Here is a 24,308-nt window from a genome sequence, read left to right as displayed (position 1 = left end):
ATATACTATATATATATATATATATATATATATATATATATATAGGAGGGACGTTCAAAAAGTATCCACACTTTTTTCACTATGTTTATAAAGAATTTCAAAAATAAATCACATCACTTTTCTACATAGTCACCTTCATTTGCAAAACAATTTTGCCAGTCACATGACCCTCTCAGACACGACCAATTACTACTCCTCCTGCCTTCACTGTTTCCAACGAAAATATAAAAGTGTGGAAAGTTTTTAAACGTCCCTCGTATCTATCTATCTATCTATCTATCTATCTATCTATCTATCTATCTATCTATCTATCTATCTATCTATCTATCTATCTATCTTTGTCTTTGACTGTTCATTTGTGTCTGTTTTGTGTCTATTTGTGTCTATGGTGCAGTTCTGGGGCATTCAGGTCTAATTTGGAGACTTTCTTTCACTGTTCTGTATTTGCAAAGGATTAAAGGATGTTACCCAGGATGCCTTACTTGAATCCTTGGAATCCACACGTAGCATTGCACATACAAATCACTTGAGCAAATCAATCACTTTCATGTGACCTTGCATTTTCTTTCTTTGTGTTGATATCCTTTGTAAGCCTCCAGTGATCATCTCCTGATCATTGTTTATACTAAGCTGAGACTCTGTGTCTGCCATCTTAAGATTTGATTTAATTCTGTGAGTAGTGGTGAGCATATCAGGTTGTAGAAAGATTTTTTTATTTTAATTTAAAATTTGCAATGTTTATTCAAAAAAAGGATTTGTGTAATACAATTAAAATAATGAATACTGTGTATTTTGTTTAGTAATGGATGCATTTGGGTGTCAGATTAAGCTCTATCTATCTATCTATCTATCTATCTATCTATCTATCTATCTATCTATCTATCTATCTATCTATCTATCTATCTATCTATCTATCTGCCTGCCTGCCTGCCTGCCTGCCTGACATCCTTTCTATCTACCTATCTATCTATGTTGTTTTGTTAGTATAACGGAAAATGCATCCATTATGGGAAAATACTTTAATAAAGAAAATGCAAAGAAGCATTAAATATAGCAAGATAAATAAGCCATTTAAAGAGCATCTATTTGTTGGATGTTTAGAGACAAACAACCAGGGTCCCATTTTCATTTTATGCAGAATGACTGATTGGCACATAGGAAATTGTGGTCACAGGTGTGGGCTTCATTTTTTTACTTGTTTCTACTGTTCACTTTCTTTGTAAAGCAGATATCCTATTTCAACGATCAGGATTTGAGATACAATTTCTTTCTTAAAACCACAAGCAAGCAGAAAGCAAATTATTGTGTAATGGGTCACTGACAAACAGGGTGTCTGTGAAGCTTGATATATATAATACCTTAAGACACACAAGAAATATTTAGGTTAACACAGTCAAGACAGCTGCTGGTCATAAATGTTAATAAGCCTGCAGAGAACATGATTAATTGCTGAACTAGGAACTTTTAAGCGCTTCAAATGATAATAATAATATCCAGATACATCTATGGAAAGTAGAGCAGTGTCTAGTATTAGACATACCCAGTGCTGATGACTGCCTATCACCTCATTAACTAAAAACATTCCCAAGAGAAAGCAGTCTTGGTGTAAGACAAATGACATCAAGCAAACACTTTTTGTTCTAGCATATAATAATTGGATTTCCCTTAAATATCAGTTTGCTAAATTATTCTGCAGCATTTTTTTAAAAGGTTATCTAGGATTTTAATTAAGCACAGAATATTGTGAGAGCACTTCTTATAGTGGATTCAATGTAGAATGAATATATTTCAACACCAATACTAAAGGAATGAAGTGTTTCAAAATCCATGAATGTGTCAAATGTTTCAAGTAACTGTCAGTTTGTAGGTTCTTTTGGAATATTATTCTAAAGCTACAAGGTAGTGGTAAGGCTGGCATTGAAGAAACTGAACTGTACTTCAACAGAAGATGAAATATAACTGAAAGCAAAATGTAATTCTTGAATCCACTGCTTTCAGCAAATTTATTTCTAAAGAGGTTTATACTTATTACATTTTTTAGAATTGAATAATATGTTTGGTTTAGTGGAATCATTCATTTTGGATTTATCTACTTATTTCTAACTATTTTATAATTCTACCTTGTGGCACCATTTTGAAACACCTCAGGAGCTTTGCATACCTTCCTTGATGTGTTAATCCACGTTGTGCTCCTGCTTTTCAAGTATTATGTAGCCTGTTGTTATGGGTGGGAATTCAGGTTCTCTGCAGCAGGTTAGGTGCTTCATGCACTTCTGTTTGATGCCTACATGTTTCTGGTACAACCGGTATGTCAGTGGCACCAAACCTTACTTGTAAATCCACCCTGGATGTACAGTACAACGACCATAGATAAACTCAACGCCTGCCTCAGTGGCCACATCTGCTCTTTTTAGTGTTGATCACCAGAACAGTTTGTTTGATCTCCTCGAGAAGCTAATTGAATTTCTCGTTCATTTCAAAATTAGTATATTGTCTTCACTTATCAGCCATGGAATCATTTCCGTAATATTTTACATTTTACTTATTTGGCTGATGCCTTTATCCAAGTAGACATTTTTGATACAATGATACGTCTTGAGAGAATGTCACGTAAGACTGGCCTCACTGTGCACATCCAGGCTTTCTCTGACCACCAAAAAGCTTACAGAGAAGCACTAACTGCTGCTAAAAACACCCATTATGGCAGAATAATAGAAAGTGGCCACGATAACCCAAGGGTTTTGTTCTCTGTAGTTAATAAACTACTCCAACCCACATCTGGCCTACCTCTTCTACTGAAGTCTGTGAGGAATTCCTCCACTTTTTCTTTAACAAAATTAAAGATATAAATAATTTAACTAACATAAATACATCATCTGTTTATATCTCTCTCTGTTTTCCCACTCCATCCAGCTCCTTCTCTAAGTTCTTACCAGTCACATCTGCATTAACCTCCTTTGCAAGATGAGGCCGACTACTTGTGTACTGGACCTCATCCACAGCACACTACTTAAATCCTGCCTTCATGCCATAATCCCAACTGCTACAACAATAATAAACTCATCCCTTGACACTGGCTCTGTGCCGCCTACTTTTAAAATCTCTTCTGTAACCCCAATGTTAAAAAAGTCTAGTCTTGATGCTGACAATCTTAATGATTTCCAGCCTATTTCAAAATAATTTGATGGAACCCTTTCAATTTGGTTTCAGAGCACATCACAGCTGTGAAACTGCTCTGCTACGGGTAACCAATGATTTGCTTATGGCAGCAGACTCTGGTCAAACCAGCATATTAATTCTATTAGACCTCAGTGCGGCATTTGACACTGTGAGACATGACATTCTACTGTCCAGAATGGAGAACATGCTGGGTATCTCTGGCACTGCCCTCCAGTGGTTCAAGTCCTATCTGACTAATAGGGAAGAGTTTGTTAGTCTTGGCAACAGCACATCCAGCTCAGCGCCAGTCACACAAGGAGTTCCTCAGGGCTCTGTCCTCTGCCCTCTTCTCTTCTGTATTTATATGCTTCCGCTTGGCCATATTATTCGTAGCTATGGGCTGAGTTATCATTTTTATGCAGTTGATACTCAACTCCACTTCAAAGTTAAAAGTGGAACTTCATCATAGCTCTCTCAGCTCACAACCTGCCTTAGTGAAATTAAAACCTGGATGGAGCAGAACTCTTTAAAATTAAATTGCAACAAAACTGAATTCCTGCAAATTGGGACTAAAGTGCAACTTAATAAAATGAGCTCCTTCCCAGTACATCTTGGCGGTGACCTCATCAGACCTGCCTCTACTGCAAAGAATCTTGGTGTCATTTTTGACTCCTCCCTCTCTTATTCCACCCACATAAATCACATTAAGAAATTTTCTTACTTTCACCTCCATAACATATCCCGTGTTCGCTCTTTCCTCTCCTTTTCTAATGCTGATTAACTTATCCATGCTTTTATCACATCCCACATAGATTATTGTAACTCGCTGCTGGCAGGTGCCCCTTCTAATCTTATATCACAGCTCCAGCTTATTCAAAACTCAGCTGCAAGAGTCTGCACCTGAACCAGCAGCAGTGAGCACATCACACCCATCCTGCTCCGTCTTCACTGGCTCCCCGTGTCTTACAGAATTGAATTTAAAATCCTACTAATAACCTACAAAGCCTTAAATAACCTTGCGCCAAACTACATCAGTGACCTTCTCCATCACTATGTGCCTGCCCGTCCACTAAGGTCCTCTGATTCTGGCAATCTTGTTGTGCCCCACACTAATCTACACTCCATGGGTGAAAGGCCTTCAGCTGTATAGCGCCCATACTCTGGAATGACCTACCGAAATTAATCAGATCACCTGACTCCATGAATTCTTTTAAAAAACAACACAAAACTCATCTGTTCAGGAAGGCTTTTAGCTCTACTTGACTTTACTACCCTTCTCTCAGTTTACCTTTCTGTCAAGATGCTCATGTAACCTGTATGTGTGTGTGCTAGACCATCAGTTATGTTGTCTGTTAGGCTTTCTCTGAATTTACTGCCTTAATCTTCTTTATTTATTTATTTGGTTTGTACAATGCTATATACTGTATACCCTGCCATTCTTTCTTATATTCTGTAAGTGTCTTGAGCATGGGAAAGGTGCTATATAAATAAAATGTATTATTATTATTATACAATTGGTGACATTTCTTTTGGTTTTTCAATTGGAGCACAGGCAGGTCAAGTCATTTGCTTAGGGTCAGTATCAGGATGTGAACCCACAACCTCAGGATATGGAGTCCAAAGCCTTAACCACTACACCACACTGCCTTGCCATATTGAACTTTTTATTGCTCTGTCTACAGTCAAAAGCATTTTTTCATCACCTGTCATCACCAAAAGCATTTTTTCATAACCAAGTCCAGGTTCACCACCTCCTTTGATACAGAAATACTCTGTAATGCTGTTCTTCATTAAATTACCAATGTTCTCTTTTCAACAGTTTTCCTGCATAATTCACTAAAAGAATAAATCAGGTTTAATACACTGCTGCTAAAATTCTGACATGGAAAAATCACATGACATACTTTAATAAATGAATTTAAGATAGAACGTATAGCCGATAAGATATATTGAAACTATTTATTTTCATTGAAATATATTTTATTTGCAGGGTGAGGATGGCTTCCCTGGATTCAAGGGTGACATGGGCATCAAAGGTGACAGGGTAAGTAGTAATGGCTGTTGAATGGAGAAGTTCACTGATTTTCATTTTGCATGTGTAGATACTGTGTGAATGTTTTAGTCGAGTTTATAAAATGATTTTCTGTTAAGGAATGTTATGTGAAAATGCATGCAATGACATCTGTGCAACTATCATCATTTGATACCCAAATTATAATGCATTTCACATTTCCTACTTGTCAAGGGGAGCGTTATACTACTCTTGGCTACTTCTTGAATAAAGTTTACTGCCCAGAACATCATAATAAGCAGTGGCTTAATACATTTTTAACTCACACATGCTATACCTTGATTATCATAGCCAGAAGTTCTTATGTGTGTTTGAGGACGTTGTAGTTTATTTTACTATAATGCTTATATTGTTTGAGCCTCTGTAATGTTGTAATTTACCGTTAGGGACAAATAAAGTATGTCCTATCTATCTATCTATCTATCTAATCTTGTTTTGTTACACCCATCACCTGCATGTCCTCTCTCACCACATCTGTTAAACTTCTCTTAGGCCTTCATCTTTTTCTCTTGCCTGGCAGCTCTATCCTTAATATGCTTCTCCCAATATACTCACCCATCTCTCCTCTGCACATGTCCAAACCAATGCAATCTTGCCTCTCTGACTTTGTCTCCCAACCGTCCAACTTGAGCTGACCCTTTAATGTCCTCATATCTAATCCTGTCCATCCTCATCACACCCAATGCAAGTCTTAGCATCTTTAACTCTGCCACCTCCAGCTCGGTCTCCTGTTTTCTGGTCAGTGCCACCGTCTCCAGCCCACATAACATAGCTGGTCTCACTACCGTCCCTTTCATTCTTGCTAATACCTGTCTGTCACAAATCACTCATGACACTCTTCTCCACTCACTCCACCCTGCCTGCACTCTCTTTTTCAGCTCTCTTCCACAATCCCCATTACTCTGAACTGTTGATCCCAATTTATCTATTTATCTGTCTATCGAAAAAAAGCAACAACAGTTAACATCTTTAGAAACTTAAAAAACAGTTCTATATACAATATAAGTTCTTTACTTCTCTTTTAAATATATATCTATCTTATGTAATTGTGTATTACAGTATTTATTTTTTGTATGTTATTATTATTCTTATCTAATTTTCATTAATTTTTCTTTGTATCTATTTCTTTGACATTTTGTAAAGCACTTTGAAACACATCCTGTGTATGAAAATGTACCACAGAAATAAAAGTCAATTACAAATGAACAATTTATAATATATTGTATTTTACAATTAACTAGATTTAGCATCATTCACATGTTATCATTTAGTGGTGGTAATTATGAAAATAGGACAGTGGGAAATAAAAAACAGTTAATGTTTAATGTTATAGTTTTGTGAAACAATGTACAATGTAATTTTTGCGATGACAACATAACATTCCCAAATCCATTTAATTCAGTTCGGAGGCCCATCCCAAGCACTTTGTGTTGTCACAGTAGTTGCAACCTCATGGATGCAGTATCTGCATTTCAGACCCCCCACAGGACACTTGCTGTCTAAGTGGAGTTTGTACATTCCCTCTGTGCCTGTGTAAAGTTTTCTTCCACTTTAGAGTGATTAGCACTAGGTTAATTTACAGCTAAATTGTGTTACTTTAGCTGCTTTATTTTCACAAGAATGTCATCATCACCAAAGCTTGCATAACTAGAAGGTTGTGAGGAACTCCAATAAAAAGAATGAACAGAACATTTATACTGCCTTTCCACTAACTATACTAAACTATAATGAGGATATCAGACAGGTTCTAGTTGTTTTTGGATAGTAAAGTATGAACTCTAAATGAAGCATTACTCATGTATATTTTCATACGCTTCCATGTAGTAATTATGGAGGTAATTATCAAGGTACTGTTTGATAATTTTTGCTGCTTTTTAAACTCTCTAGTAGTTTTTTTCTGTGTTGTGTTACACTGTGCATGAAGCCCATTCCTTCTAGTTCTTTAGCACCAATCACGCACCTATACACCTTCTTTCCGTGAATCAATCTTTTCATGTCTTTTGAACACACTGATCAGTTTTTAACCTGTCGTAATTGTTTGCACATTGTCTGCAGCTTGCTTAGGTTGTAACACAATTTTGTAACACAATCATCCCAAAAATGATTTGAGTACAGTCTTGTCATTTGCACAACAATATGGCTTAAAATCAATCACTCTTCACAGTGGCAGCCCAGCGTCACTGAAGTTGATCTCCTCACACAGTTTCCAAATACAAAACAGGATTCAACAAGATGCCCATAATACTTCTCACATGTACTAATATAGCAGAGTTAAAAATGAAAAACATATGGCATGCAATGAAGCACAAATTGATGATACTGAATATGAAAGCAACACACCAGATTTACATTTTAATACACACATTTTTACAAATACTACGCATACCTTTTTATTTTAAATGACAAGAATTAGGTTCTCAATGCCCTTTATTAATAGTTAAATGGAAAACTAGTATTTTGTCACACTGAGACCAGATGACATTGCAAAAGAGCAATAGTAGAGACATGTGATGAACTTGCACCCCAACTTGCTTTCCATCTTGCTATGCTCAAATAATAGAAGAGATGGTTCACAAAATAGATAAATGAACAGGACTTGAAAATGTTAGTTCAAGCATGCGTTGAGCAAAGGTTCCTGACCATTTCCCACTGCATTTGCTAATGCAGCTATACCACACTCTATGTGTTTAATTTTTTAGATAGATAGATAGATAGATAGATAGATAGATAGATAGATAGATAGATAGATAGATAGATAGATAGATAGATAGATAGATAGATAGATAGATAGATAGATAGATAGATAGATAGATAGATACTTTATTTGTCCCAGGGGAAAACTAAAACTTTACTCAAGCTCAAAAAATAGAAATATTATACTAATATAAACAACAACCCCCCAAACACACATAAGAACTTCTGGCTTAGATAACAGAGAGCCGCTGCTGTCAGTAGCAGGCTTGCAATTGGCAGTAAGGTCCAGCTTGTTGTGTCCATGATAGGAAGCATGCTAATAGAGGTTTGTTCCTTGTTTAAAGTCACCAGTATTTTGTTAGTTATATTTGAGTCTTGGGGAATCAAAGTGGTACAGTGACAAGCGACGCTACTTCACAAAGCCAGCATTCTGTGCTTGTGTCTCATGCCTGGTCCTTGTTGTTGCGTGTGTGCACATTCTCTCCCAGTGTCTGTGCAAGTTTATCTCCAGGTGCCCGTCTTTTCCTATCACGTCTTCTAAATCTTGTATTCTCAAGCTCAGTCCTTTGGAGGTCCTATGGCTGCAGGTTTTCAGTTTATCCAGCTTCTGCTTGTAGTGGGACTCTGACTTTAATTATGCAAGCTGGTGGTTCCTAGTTTATGTTTTGTATAAATCCAGTAATTAAAAACTAAATATTTACAGGATAGGAATGTACATGCGGTAGATTGATAAGAATGTATTCTTTTTGTTTATTACTGCCTTTTTGGTACTCTGGTTATTTAAGCTATTATTTAGTACTAACAAGCACACAAGTGGCTAATAGTGAAATCGCTGCCCATTAGCATTCTGCGTTGCTTGCCCTGGTGTCTGCTCAGCTCATCATTAGTTGTCAGTCGTCGAACACAATTAAGAGAGCAAACTCTCCAAAGAAGTAGAAAATAAAAGGGAAAACAGAGTTTAAGCAGTGAAAGGTTTACCAAAAATGCAACTATTTCTTATAGATATAAATCTCTCATTACTGTGCTTCTCTGAATCCAAAATAAAAAAGAAAAATTGGAAGTGGTCTCCCCTAGAGTTTCTCTTAAATTTAGATATTGGGAAGGGTATTTGAGGAGTACACCACAAGACAATGAGTATATTTTTATATTATGTACATTAAAGAACCGTCAACAACAAATAACATCAAATTAATAATATATTGAACAATTATTATAAAAGAAAACTCTGTAGCTGAACAAATAAAAAAGTAAAGTTCACTTCCAGTTAATGGAAACAGCCCAAACGTTGATAGAAATCTACATTTTTGTACCTAATACTTGTATGCAAAATTTGGTTGACCTAAGTGAAAGCGTACTCAAGTTATCATGTTTACATACACACACACACACAGACACACACACACAATTCCAAAATGATATTTTCGGACTCAGGGAGGTCTAAAACATCGAGATTCATCAAAATCTCGAAATGGAATTTTTGGAGGATTTCAATACTTTTCCTATACTTTGTATACGAGAAATTAAAAAAAGGACAGCTACTGAAATAATGGCATCAATTAAAAGTAAAATAAGTGAGTGGCTGTCGAAGTGGTTGGGATGAAATCCTCCAGCTGTCCTAAGATATGCTGGTTAGACGTAATGGCCCTGTTTGAGTGTAGGTGTGTGCATCTTGTCCAGGTTTGTTTCCTGCATTTTGCCCACTGCCCCTGGGGTAGGATCTCGCCCCATAACGCGAGCTTGACTGAGGCAAGTTATGCTGCATGTGTGTTTGTTCTACCATTTACAATTTGTTCAGGTATCACCGTTGTGTTCATCACAAATTCCATTAATTAATTACCTGGAGAAAGAGCTTTTATAATTTGTATATCTCACACCTGACATTTTATGAAAAACCTTCTCTGTTCCTCCTTCCAAAGAGCAATATATAACGTGGCTCAGGTTTTTATCTGAATAAAAAGCCACTAGTTAAATTGGATTGCAAACATGTGTAATGAATCAGTCTTTGATTTTTGAATTAACGTTGAATGAATTAATTAGTTTTCTTGATTTATTACAAATGGCCTGCTCTTACACTTATAACAAGGCACTCCTATAATTAAATGTCACTTTGACTTTAACTTTTCAATGCTGATATCACTTTTTATATCAAGGTGCTTCATGCAACACATGAATGCTCATTGTTGTGTGTTACAGACTATGTGTAAGTTTGCTTGCCTCTCATTCACTATTTTTCTTCCTGAGATTTCAGTCTCTTTATTTGAGAATAACCTCAGAAAAACAACATGACAGCTTTGTCCTAACGTGAAAAATATGCAACGTGGCACAAATGTGTTTAATTCACTTGTAGGGAGAGCTTGGCGCACTCGGCCCAAGAGGTGAAGATGGCCCTGAAGGACCAAAAGGTCGTGCTGGTCCAAATGGAGAATCTGGCCCAGCCGGTCCAGCTGGTGAAAAGGTTAGTTGGCTGGCCTATGGCTCATAAATGTTCACTGTGTCTTGAAGAAGTATTTGAAATTTAATGCAAGATACAAAGTGTTATTTTTAAGTAAGCAAAGTGCCTGTGTATAAACCCCTTTACTGAATTTCTACTGATCAAATTGTCATTTTCTATTCATCTGTGAACTTAAATGCAACTTTTTAACTACTTTCTTCAACTAGGGAAAACTTGGTGTCCCTGGTTTACCCGGCTACCCTGGAAGACAAGGCCCTAAGGTATACACCTTTATTGATTTGTCTTAATTGTTTTTTGGAACAAGGAATTTGATTAAGAAATATTTTCAGGCCATTCTCTGCCAGAAACGTTATCCAATTATTCAAACCAAAAAATACAAACTGAAATAAGCAAAACATTTGTAAATAATTTTAGTATGAAAGTGGCACAGTGGTTAATGCTCTTGTCTTACTGTACCTGGAATTCTGTTTAATTCCTTTGTAGGTTTTTGTTATTTTCCATAATTGTGTATGATCTTTAGTTGACTAGAGACTTGAACTTATTTTTGGTGTTCATAGGAACTGGTGTTTCATCCAGTTCTAGTTCTAACTTATCACCAGTTGTGGAACGCGTTTCAGCACATTTAGCCTTGAACACTAGATAACAGGTTTTCAAGATGGTTAACTGACACAAGAATAAATACTGTAAATAAAAACACTAACTCGAGCATTATCCATCCTTTTAACAGTATTTGGCATTTTAATCTGTATTTCAGTAAACTGTCTCTTATTTTCCCACAATAGTTTAAAAATGGTAGTGTAAACCATTTGAATATTTCCTATATGTGGCCATATTAATTTAACAGTAATAATTAAAGTTTAAAAGTGACTTGAAATTGGCCTAGAATGATTTAATGTGAGCACGTGTATGCGTTTATCTTCTAAAGGATAAACATCTTGATCAGTTCCTTTTGCCTAGTCCTCCTGAGATAAACTCAGATACACACAGCAATATGCTGGATTTAGAAAACGGCTGAGTAAATGAATGGATAATTTACATTTATTTGCTTTGCAAACTCGTTTATCAGGAGCAATGTACAAAAGAAGTAAAAATAATCATGTGACATCAGTCACATAAATGTTTGGAAACACATTTTACAGGACAAGGGTACAAGATTGATTAGAATATGTGAAGAGCTCACAAGCAAACTATAAACTAGTTAAAATTTCCAGATTTGCAAAATCTAACATTGTTACACAGAAATTTACCAAGCAAGAGAGTCTTCAAACGCTTAACACATTAAATGAGTCTGAGTTTCAAATAAGAGAGGGTAGCTTGTTCCACCAGCCGGGTTTACATACAAAAGGAGGCTGGACTGATGTCTGATACCTCGCAGAGATGGCATCACCAGACACCATTCAACAGTAAACCCGAGTGGTCAACAAGTAACACAGGGCTTCACAAGTATTTTTATATTTAACAGCCAGTGTAGTGATCTGAAGAGAGGAGTGACATGTGCCCACCTTGGTAAGTTAACAACAGACATGCCGTTGTATTCTGAATCGTCTGCATCAGCCTGGTGACACATGCCGGTGCAACTGTCTGCAGAGATTTGCAGTAGTCCGTCTGTGACAACACCAGAGCCTGCAACCAGGAGTTGTGCTTCATACTCTGCCAGATACGTTATATTGTACAAAGTGTATATAAAAAACTGAGAGACCATAGCAAAATGGTCCTTGAAGGACAGCTTGTCATCAGTCTCCCTAAGGTATCCCACCCAGGTTGCATTAGTAATAATGAAACAAGCGAAACAGAGATGGGGCGCTGAATAGGTGGATTACCTAATAAAATAATAAGATGGTCCATCTTTGCCAGGTTAATTGTAGTTTTGTTAAAATAAGTAGTGCTACTAATGCATTAATCAAATTCCTCTGCATTAACTAAATGTTTTATAATCTAAAGATGACAAACTCTTATTGGAAAGCTATTTTCCACAAAGCTATTCAACCATAACTACATCGAATGCAACAGATGATCTAAATCCTGCTGTTGTAATATTTCTGTTCTTGGCATACAATAGTATGTGGGCAAAATATTAAATGAATAATGCTGAATGTTGATATCAATAGTTTAACAAACACTGCAGTGTATAAATATTTTTTGCTAATTTCTCTTTATCATAAAGCAATCAAAAATACAGTTAAAACCTCAATGTACCATTCCTACCCTATACTTAAATATAATTTATTACCTATATAGAAAATAATTTTAAAATATAGATTTCCAGCATACAGATCAAGGAGGTATGCTGAAAGAGACAACTTTTGCACAAGTATTTGTGCTTTGCTGTTAATCTTGAATGCCTTGTGTGATTATGATAATGAGAATTCTTTCATGTTACTTTCCAGAACTGAGTAAACAGTGGTATTCTCCATCAAGGCACATATATTAATAAAGGATAACACTGTGAGGTTTCAATATCTTAAAAGAAAATGAACAGTCAGAAAGAATACATAAAAATAAGTCTTTGTTGAGAGTAATAGAAGACTGTGAATTAAGTAACTGAAGAAATAAATCATAAAGCAGAAATATATTTCTATCCCAGCAAAATAAAATACTGTGTGATCATGAAATGTTTCTTACCCTGCTATTTTAACATATATAAGATAGGTGGGGAGTGCAATGAAATGCTAGTGGTCTTTAATTACATGAATTTTGCATGAAGTGATAGAGACTGCTATTCTTGTGAATTATTAATTGCAGCCATACATGCTGCCATTTTATGGTTTAAATTTACATCAGACATCAGATAATTCTTATACATTAATCTGTAATTCAAATAAGTTTGGAAAAATATATTCTTACATGTATACCGCTATTTTTTTACATGTACAGTACAATTTTTGTCTGTTTCTATATTAAAATCATGTGAAAGCAAATTCTTCAACAAAAGTCATAGGAGAACATTTTCTTTCAGATTTTACATCAGTATGAATCATTTTGTTAAGTTACAGTTGTAACCACATGAGGGTGTCACTGAGTCCCAAAACACAGACACATCAATACACAGCACAATTCCAGGTTCAAATAAATGATTTGTATTCAACAAAATGTCTTCCGCATGCAATTACCAGCAAAATAAACCATTCACAATTCTTTCTTCCTTCTCCAAAAGAGTGTTGCCCACTGCATCCCAACTTTGACTCCATTAAAGTGAGGTAGCAGGCTTCCTTTTAAATTAGACCTGGGAACTGCTTTCCCTCCTCCTGATCATCTGGGTCATACAGAAACCAGGGCAGTCCTCCCTGGCAGCACCCTCTGCCTGTATCCAGAGATCCCAACAGGGCTGTGTTTCCGGATGTTGAATCCCATGCCACCCTGCGGGTGTCTTAAGCTGATCCAGCCACGAGGAACACTGCCACCTGTCATGTGGGGGAATGAATACCTGGTTGGGCATGAATCCTTTCTTTTTCCCAGCCAGGATGCCTGTCCTTCCTTCCTGGCACCTACACAGTACACAGTATATTATATTGATATTAAGATATTAAATTTTAAAATATATAATTTTTGCTTAAGTGTTTAAATTTGCAGGTGATTCATAAAGAAAATGAGGAATGCATGCTTATATAAATTGCCTTAGTTAATATACATTATACAAGACTAGGTGTTATATTTTTAATATCACTATGGCCACAGTAGCTCTAGTCAGGTCACTGATGAGGCTCAGAGGTGTGATTCACCAGAGATGGAGCAGAGATCCCCTTGTGGTCCTAATGTATTTATTTATACAGGTGATGCCAAGAGTGTTAAAGATGACATATAGATAAGTAGGTAGATAGAAAGGATGACAAATAGATAGATAGATAGATAGTGACAAATCCTTATACAGGTGACTTAATTTTGATGCAAAAGATATTAAATGTTTAGCTATATAGAGCAGACTGGAATGAACTGGAATAATGATGTTTAAGTAAGGGTCTGGACGTTATTGAATTGGCTGTTTTTAAAGAATGCATATCCCACAAGGCAAATGCATTTGAAGTCTGTATTAGCTGCTGGAGACTCAGAATGCTTTTAGCCTGTACTTCCCCATCAATGTTATTATTTTTAATAAACTGTGTTTATTTATAGCATATCCAATAATGGCATAACTACCTAAAATTATAATGTGTAGGTTATGTTTATCATGTTCACTTAATGTAATGTTAAGTTAGTCTACATGTTGTATCTCTGAGTTAACAGCATGTTTTTAAATGTCATTTCTGTCCTAAACCCTAACTGGGTCATCCTGGACTGCAATATATTAAGATACAATACTATGAACTTTTCATTTTTATTTTCTCATTAATATTTATTTGTATTTGCTTGTTTTAATTACTCTTTAGATTCAGGTGTTTAAAACATAAATAGTTTATTAGCTTCTGATTAAAATGTTAAATGAATTACACAGTGTGATGAGTTTGTTTATGCTTTCAATGCATCCTGACCTGTCAGCGACACGGTAAGCTATTTTAAATTTTGCTCACATTCATAAGCTCATTTTAAAACCTAGATGTTAATTTCTTTGAAAATGTGCAGCTGCTTTAGACTGACAGTGTCATGTTATGTCTGTGATCATCAAAAAATAAATAAATTATACACTTTGCACACTGTTTACTTCTTTTTTGTAATAGTAATAACATTTAAATATTGAGTGGAACATGCACTCTTCTAATGAAGTCTTAAATTACAATGTAGCACAATGCCATGTCTCATAAGGATTCTGTCCTTATTTATGTGATTTTTGTTTTACTAGGGTTCAACTGGTTTCCCTGGATTTCCAGGTGCCAATGGTGAAAAAGGAGCCAGGGTAAGATTTTCATACTTTTTTTAGTAAGCATTTGCTGAATTAACTTAATAAAAGCATATTTTCATTTTCATTTTTTATACCATCTATCTATCTATCTATCTATCTATCTATCTATCTATCTATCTATCTATCTATCTATCTATCTATCTATCTGTCACATTTGACAGAAATAACAAATTTCCAGCATATTTTATTTGGTCCATTGGCACATTGCTTAGCTTATCTTTACTCACAGATCAGAAGACCTTGCTGGGTTTGACTCCCAGCCCAGTTACTGCCCACCCAGAGTTTTTTCATTCTTCTTGAACTTGTGTGGGCTTTACATTTTTATTTGATAGGCAACCCTAAACTGGCCTTACATTAATAAGTGCTAAGGGCTAATGTATGAGTGTCTTCTGTCATTTCCTGTGATCCCATCCAGATACCATGCTCCAAGGTTGCTGGAATAAACCCCTGGCACCCCACAATCCTGCAGTGGAGGAGACATGGTTAGGAAATTGACAGATGTGCCAAGGGGTGTTTCTTTTTTTATTTCTAACTTTCTGATCCTATAACTTTAATAGAGTTTGGATACATTTACTAAGAATGAATCTTTAATAAAGGGAAGTCCTTCTCATTTAACTCTTTAATTCATACTAAATTAGTGATTTAACAGTACCATTTGAACAATTATAACATCCTAAAGTAAATGTTTTGCAGTATATCTGTAGACATCTTGATTACCATTCTGTCTCCAATAGTTCAGTAATATTACTTATTAACTTGCTTTTAGTTGTCTGTTTGTGACATTTTTGACAATCACTTTATACAAGTATAGCACTTGAATTATGTTAAATACTTCAGACCAAGTTGAACCATGTCATAATTAGCTTCTTCAAGTTTTAGACCAAATCTGGGAGCTTTACTCCACTTCCTTTACTGTGTTGAGTGCCCAACCATGTATCCTGCAGAGTTTCCTCAGATTGGTACTCTACTACATCAGAAGAGCAAAACTCAGCATAATGTTCTCAATGTGGACAATGAGAGACTATGACGTCCATGTCTACTGTGTGTAGTGTTTGAGAAGACAAGTCTGCATTACATTAGTTTAAATTCATTTTGATATGAACAAGTCAATACGTATAAAATTATGTCAGTGTTTAAAACTTTTGACAAATATTTATGTATTCAAAAGTTTAGAGTGAAATGCAACAATTCAAGTAACCGAGGGAATGAATGAATCACTGAAATTAGGGAAAGAATGGAAAATAAGTGAACTCTGAAATGTTATTTAAAATGTTTAGGAAACTGAAAGCTCCCTAATTAGGACATTTTTAATTGCTGTTTCACAATACAATTATATTTGTTTATACTGTTTTATCTTTTTTGCTGTTTTTGTACCACAATTCATTTACAGTAATTCTTTTGTAATAATGACCAAGATTTATCCTTTGCATAGACTGCATATGAATTATAATGTTTGTGATTTTTTTGTTTTAAAAGGGTGTTGCAGGCAAGCCAGGTCCAAGGGGGCAAAGAGGTCCAACGGTATGCAGCTCGTTTAAAATGTTATCTACAGATTGTAAATGAAAATAAAAATCAATTAGTTAAATTATCTTACAGTGGTGTCATTCAAGAGAAAAGGTCATTAGCTTTTTCAGTGCATGCACTTAGACACCATACAGCCTTCTTCATCTTCTTTTGCATAAACATTACATATTCCATGTCCTGTGTCCTTTACTGCTACACATAATGATGTAGCCAGATTCTGACAACTGCCGGGAGCAAACCTCTCAATTTGAGATTCAAGGTCAGGACCCGGGATGCACGCATAAAATTCTTGCTCGTTATAGTGTACCCTTGATATGTACATACTTTGGGCTGTACACAGATATTTTAACATGTCTTGTGGCATTTAAATGAAGGTGTAGCAGCACACATAAATAACTTGAGGCTGAAACAGCAGGCTTCTGCAGCCCCTCTTGGGCAATCAAGTCTTCTTGCTATTGACTAGATTACTTATATTATGTTATATTATTATTATTATTAAGTGCCTTGAGCATGGGAAAGGCGCTATAGAAATAAAATATATTATTATTATTATTTATATTGTATTATATTATATTTTCAGAATATCTAAGAATGCACAAAGTCCTTACAAGTCATTTTTATATATATTTTCTAGGGTCCACGTGGTGCTCGGGGTGCTAGGGGTCCTACTGGAAAACCAGGCCCTAAGGTAACTTTACAATTCCTTGTTCATATCTGTAGCATAGATCTGTCTAATCCATGTTAGATGTCTTTGGTATTTGAATAAAATGATTGCCCATTTCATCTCAGAACTAAAAATGTCTTTGTTTATTTATAGGGTACTGCGGGCAATGATGGTCCTCCTGGCCCGCCTGGTGAAAGAGTAAGTCCAGTTTTCGTTTTCATTTTATCAAATCTTAAAATGATAAATTGTAAGGGTGGCAATCTAAGCTCATTTTTGAGAAATGTTATTATTGACTTAATGTGACTTCACTTTTTCCTTATGCCGATTATTCTTAGTTACCTCATGTAATCCGTATAATTGCTTTTTCTTATTCTTAATGTGCATGTCGGTGTTTTAGTTGCTGAAACAGAAATGGTGCTAGGTAGATAATACTGTACGAATGATCATAATGAACAATTTAACACTAACAGATACTTTTCAAATTTAGGTGCAGGACACAAATATGTAATTTCATTTGGACTTTGGCTTTGTGTGACAGGTAGTTTTTTGCTTTGATAATAGAGTAGTGAAAATGAAATTGCCAGATTCAGATTCATAAAGTCCTCATAAAAGATATAATAATAAATATCTTAAAAACATTAGCATGAGCCTGAAGCTACAGGGCAGCCTAGCCAAAAGGTGAAGAGAGGGTGCCTGAAATATTTCAAACTGCAACATGCCAAAGAGTTCATTTTGCATTTTTGAATACCTCTTGGCTCATTTCTCCAAGTATGCAATTTAGTGCTTGTTGGCTTTCTACTCGCTCAAATAAAGAGTTTATTCTACATTACCAGCCCATTTAAGGTATTAATTTCACTTCCAGTTAGTTTCAAACATTTTCTGTATTTTCCTGCAGACAGAGTCAGTGTTGGTAATAATAGCAGTTAATTATGGGCTACTTAGCTAACATTTTTAAGAGTAGAGCTCAAACTTTACAATAGTCAACTAAACACGGAACTAAAGTAAAAGCCCTGTGGCAAAAAAAAAATAACTTGAGTTACTAAATATTGTTTATATAAATTGTATTCATTTGTTGTTATTCATGTGTTCATTTTCCATGTGTACCTAATTTATGCACCTTGTTGTTTGTTTCCTGCCTTGTGCCCTGTGTTGGCTGGGATTGGCTCCAGCAGACCCCCATGACCCTGTAGTTAGGATATAGCATGTTGGATAATGGATGGATGGATTGTTGTTTGTAATAATGATCATTAATAATTAACTTAAATAATTACATATAATAATAATTAATGTAATCTTTAAAAAAAATAGCTGCTTATCTGAGTTAACTGAGCGCATTAGTGTCATTGTTAGTTTTCTCCGAGCAGTCACATCTTATTCTACATTTTAAAGCAGTATATTCTAAACTGATTGCCAATGTGTGTGTGCGTGTGTGTGTGTGTTTGTGCATTAATTGAATGCTGTCTAGGCCTGATTCACTTTAGTTATTCAAATTAAAAACCCTTCAAGTTTACATTTTATTTTCTCATGTTTTGACCCATCAGTACTTGATTAATGGTACTAGAGTAAATCCTTGCTGTCCTTGGATTTTTGTCCCCACGGATTCACTTATTTGCTATGATAAAAGTGTAACCTTTTTTGCAACACTCACAGTCTAAACACACCTGCTGTATTTGGGAAAGGGTGGGGACGGACATCAGCAGGTTGTTTTCATGGCCAGAACAAAACAGGATTTGCAGCAGAAAAATAAATACCTGAGAAGATTATCACACATGAGACTGGTGTGTGATGCCCTTAGATGTCAGGGCTGCACGTGTGCTACACTGAATGGATCAATATGTGTCCACCCAGCGCAGAGAAGCGTGGGTAAGCTGATACACCCCATTTGTGAAGGGGATTGCAATTGTTCCTTATGAATGAGGAATTCCCAGTAAGTGTCGATAGTAAGCTCACACTGTTTAAGTCCCTACCCTTGTCGTACACCACTCGCCGCTGATAGCAATTGAATTGTTTGGTGAGATTTTGGCCTAGAAGATGATCAAAATTGACCATAGAGAAAGTAAACGTCATAACAACGCTGCTGTGGATGAAACAATAGAAGGATTGTAACCGAGCCTCGAGGGGCAAAAGCTGAGGGCCGGCATATCTCCTCTGCCAGTCTGTTGCTCATTGTGGCATCCCCAGTGGAACCTCACATCATTTTTCCCACAGGATCAATACAGGGTTTTTCAGGAATGTAACCATTAGTAATGCCTGAGAAACTATATCAACATATGCTGGAGGCTGGTGTTAACATCGGAGATACTACAATCTATACCATTATGTGGGACATGAAAGTGTAAACCGATTGTACTATTTCAACTAATCATCCTGATACGGTGGTACAGCACAACAAATAGAAGCAATGTCTGCTGATAAATGTAGTAGTTCTAACTCACAACAACATTGGGTTTAGATTTGGGTTTAAAACCTGGTCTAGGCCCTGCCCATGTGGACTTTGCGTGTACCCCCTATATCTGAGGATTTTGCACTCAGGTTTTCCTTCTCACATCATGAACATGTGCCTCTTAGGTTAACTGGCAGCACTAATCTACCCCTTGTGCAAGTGAGCTTCCCAGTGATGTCAAAGAATGGCTACTTTTTTATGCCCCGTGCTGCTGGTAGGCACTGGTTCTCCATAGCCCTAATTTACATAAGCAAGTTAGAAGATGGATAGGAAGACAGATGTTTGGACATTTATGTTTAAGAAATTAAAATAAATTCAGATTTATTATATAGAAGAATAAATAACATTATACTGTTTTAGAGAGTCACAATCTTATATGTGAGAACTTCCTAGGGACATTATAAACGCATGGAAAACATATATTTAATAAGTATGTTGATTGCACAATGTTATAATTAAATGTGTTGTAAACTCTTTACAGTTTGATACAACCACACTTTCAAATTGGCTTTACCTCTGTCATGTTCACTCTGATACCGTTGAGTATTTGTACTTCTGTGTGATAAATTACTCTGAACTTTACATTAACTGGAGCAATATAAAAGAGAAAATAACTGAAATCATGGCTAAAGAAGATCCCTTAAAACATGATACAAAATGCATTTAATTTAAACCTTATTTAAAATTACATCCAAAGTCCGTTACCTTGGTTCTTTTAAAATATTAACAGTCAGTGAGCTGCAGGAGACTGAGGCCACCATGCTCCCAGCCATGGTTAGGTAAATTGTACAAACTGTTCCAAAACATGGTGGGGTTAGTAATTCATGTTCAGCTTTAAATGAATGTAACATGAAGAGCTAAGCTTGTTTTCTGCTGGATAAAGAAGCTATTAGCTTTGGCAAGAGCAAGCAACTCTCTAATTTCTGAACCTGCCAGAAGCAAACCCAGGCAACTATGGGATAAAGTCGGAAACCATGTCTGGGACCCATCACAGAGCACATGCAGGTATACACCCACATTTATTCCCAGCTAGCCAATTTAATCCACCAATCTGACTAATGTGTACCTAAGCTAATTCGGAGTTGCAGGGGCTGGAGTCTGTCCAGGCAGCAATGGGTGCAAGGCAGGAAGCATCTCTGGGCAGGATGCCAGTCCACTGCAGGGCCCATTCATGCACACATCCACATTCACACAAGGCCAGTTTAGAATCACCAACTACCCTGACATGCACCTCTTTTGGAATGCTGGAGGAAATACCGAGGGCTTAGGAGAAGACCGGTGGAGACACAATTAGAATGTATAAACTGCACTCTAGCAATGCCTGGGTTCAGCATTAAAACTTATTCATTTAACAAATGGGCGGCCTGTAAATATTGTTTTATCAAAGTTCATCTTTATTTCCCATTACCAAAAATCCTGAAACATAAAACTATTAATTCACAAATCACAAATTTGGTGGTGCTTTACTCAAAGGAAGTCTGGCCCTGACTCTGCGCTTTCCCAAAATGAAAAAGTCAAAAGTGCTGATTGCCACCATGTATCTAGTAGCCTTCATTTAATGATTTGCTTTACATTAAGCTTAATTAAAATTATTTTAAAGCAGTTTAAAATTATCTGTTTATAATCATATTATGCAATAATTATGAAGAGATAAATGCTCTGACCAAGAAAAAAATGGAGGAATAGTTTGAGTTAGTTGTACTAATGAATATTTCAGAACTGTGTTTGGTATAATATTCACAAAGTACCCAATGGATTAATGATATATTAATAATGAGTATATTTAAATACATGTTTCAATTTAAGAATGTTAATTCATAAACTTTAACATTTTTTGTTTAATGCTCTCAGCATAGCACTGTAGGGAAAAATCTCGTAAGTCAAAATCTAAGGAAGGAAACCATCTAAGTGGACTTTGCATGTTCTCCATATACTTTAGAGAGACATGTCTTTAATGAATTGGTAAACTCAGACTTGTCCTGGGGTGTGGGGTCTGCCAGTGATTCTATCTGAACATATGGAGCTGCCTTGTGCCCAGTGCAGACAGACAGGCTGTAGCGGGCATGAGCATGAACTGAAAAGGCAGGTTAGAAAAATTCAAATTATAGGTATGAACAGAGTGGCTCATCATTGGCCCCTAATTCAGGCATCATAACCTTCCATGTTCTTTTACTCTTTCACCACTGATGTGCGTATCTTCGTATTCTAAAGTACTTTTTTTTTTTAAAACAATTGCCATTCTCAAACTTGTTTAGTCCAAGGCAGCCTTGAAACAACCCTGGACAAGCTTTACCAACGTATGCACACAACCACCCTCACAAAGGCCAAGTTTCAAATCGCCAGTTAACCCAAATTGTTCATCTTTGGATATTTAAACCATAGTACCTGGATGAAAACCCATATAGACACAGTGAGAATGTGCAGACTCCACACATACCATTACGGAATGTAGGATTCTTACCTTGAGGCCGGATCCATGGGACAGCAGTGCTAACCACTTCATCACCGTGGTGTGGTTAAAGCATTGGACCTTAAACGTGAGGGCTGTTTGTTCAGAGCAAGTCACTCAACCTGCCTGGGCTGCAACAATACACAATATCTGCAAACATCTGCATCCTGAATCTAAAGAACTATTCTCAAAGCCCTTTTTGCTCTCAAAATGTAAGTTTAAAGGGCAGACAGGTGGCTAGACAAATAATATACATTGTAGTAATTATTTTTCTTAAAAAGAAAAGAAAAAGAAAAAGCTAACAATCTGCAAGTCCTCCTTTTGTGACCAGCAGATAGTTGTTTTCAAAATAGTCGATTTTTGGGCATTCAGAGATTTTAGCAGCATACTTAACAAATAAAATGTATTCTTTCAGAAAGAATAGGGCCAGGTGCAGACAGCCAACAAGAACCAGACAGCTTTCTGTGTTACCATGAATGTTCTGTATTTAAATATACTCCTTTTTCAAAATTGGTTGCAATTACAGTTTGTCAGAAAATACAATATTTCTCTGGGTTGCTTTCAGGTTTTGTAAATTTGAGAGGACTGAAATAAAAAACTGCATGATTTGCTCTTTGGTTGTGTTTAACATATTGACATAACTGTGTAACGTGTCAGTGTGCTGAGGACTTGGTTGTTGTGATTGGTCTTCATTTTGCTGAATACTTAGCTATACAATATGAAATCTATATAAATATATATTCTATATTCTTTTAAGCACTGAAGCCAAGTCTGTTTGAAGATTGTTGAAAAAAAGAGAACGTGATGAACAAACCACATGTCTCCACAGAATAGCTAATGTGTAACTGAATATCTAAATGTATCATTAGGCAAATTAGAAATGTTTTTTTAAGATTGCTTAAAGTTGTTTCCTATTCTATTGCTTGAAAATCATAAATCCTATAAGACAAATATGGCTGATTATATAGAAACTAGTTAAGAACAAATATAAATTTGTATATATGTATCACACTGTAACTGTACTGTTATTAACCATGTAATGAAATGTTCATGCATTTCTGTTTTTAACTTCTTTTTATCTTTATCACTATCTCTCTGGGTTTTATTTTGTATGGTAATACCTTAAGTTTTCTTGTCTTTCAGAGTCTTTTGGTTGACAGAATAAATATTGTTTTTGTATTAAATTTAGATTCCTGTGAGATTTAAAGTGGAACTTTAACAGAGACAGAGCCTTAAAGAAGTAGATGTTAATCTGAGCTTGTAGCATGAAGGCCTTATGCACTGCCTAATTTAAAATGTATACATGTCTCTTGAAAAGATACATTTTTGTTTTGAATGCATTTATTTGCATAGCGGAAAAATATCTGCATACGCAGGAAAACCATACGATGTGCTGCACTGTGCACGGACTGTAGTCGGCTGCCACCCTGTTGCTCTTCTTCTGCAACCCTGGAATGATTTTTGTTCTTAAAACCTGAGACAAATAAGCACATATTTCATTTTTGCAAGTCATGCTTTCCCTCCCGCTTGCCTTGGCCTATCTTGCTTGAAGTCTTGTCAAAACTGTTGAATTCAAAGCAAATTGACCTAAATGGCTAGCATGTTTTGTAAATTTGTTGAGCTGGCTTCTTTTTCAGATGCTTTGATGTTTATTTAGTCAGTGCATTGGTTACTTATGCCTCTACCTATGCCAAGGTGTTTCCCTAAAAATTAGTTTTGTTGTATTTCAGGGACCTCAAGGACCTCAGGGTCCAGTTGGATTTCCCGGGCCAAAGGGTCCCCCTGTAAGTATTTAATATTTACCTTCATATTATGTTGTAGTCAAGCATATAACGCTATACAGTGCCACTTGTTTTATATATTGTGCAGATGGGGATATTTGTATGTGTATCTTTAATGGGGGAGACTTCACAATTCCAAGGACGAACTGGTCTTCCAATGTTGGGATTAGTACCCATGTAGTAACCACTTTCAGATCATTGAACCATCATATTAGGGTTTATGTTAAATGTATTGAC

The 24,308-nt window shown here is 36.0% G+C and overlaps 1 protein-coding gene across 3 annotated transcripts in view; it reads left to right on the top strand.

Annotated features, from left to right (window-relative positions):
• The window catches only part of LOC120515258 (collagen alpha-1(XI) chain-like), a 286,385-nt gene that overhangs the window by 150,442 nt on the left and 111,635 nt on the right, over positions 1-24,308 (top strand). For all 3 annotated transcript variants that reach the window (XM_039736095.1, XM_039736093.1, XM_039736094.1), the window contains 8 exons: positions 5,150-5,203; positions 10,272-10,379; positions 10,583-10,636; positions 15,151-15,204; positions 16,687-16,731; positions 17,369-17,422; positions 17,552-17,596; positions 24,021-24,074. In XM_039736095.1, the coding sequence (XP_039592029.1) occupies positions 5,150-5,203; positions 10,272-10,379; positions 10,583-10,636; positions 15,151-15,204; positions 16,687-16,731; positions 17,369-17,422; positions 17,552-17,596; positions 24,021-24,074 (468 nt within the window). The remainder of the gene's footprint in view (positions 1-5,149; positions 5,204-10,271; positions 10,380-10,582; positions 10,637-15,150; positions 15,205-16,686; positions 16,732-17,368; positions 17,423-17,551; positions 17,597-24,020; positions 24,075-24,308) is intronic.

The sequence above is a fragment of the Polypterus senegalus genome, chromosome 14 (genome assembly GCF_016835505.1).
Source record: "Polypterus senegalus isolate Bchr_013 chromosome 14, ASM1683550v1, whole genome shotgun sequence".
Taxonomy (NCBI): Eukaryota; Metazoa; Chordata; class Cladistia; order Polypteriformes; family Polypteridae; genus Polypterus; species Polypterus senegalus.
The sequence above is the reverse complement of the archived record's forward strand: the minus strand, read 5'-3'. Positions and strand labels throughout refer to the sequence as shown.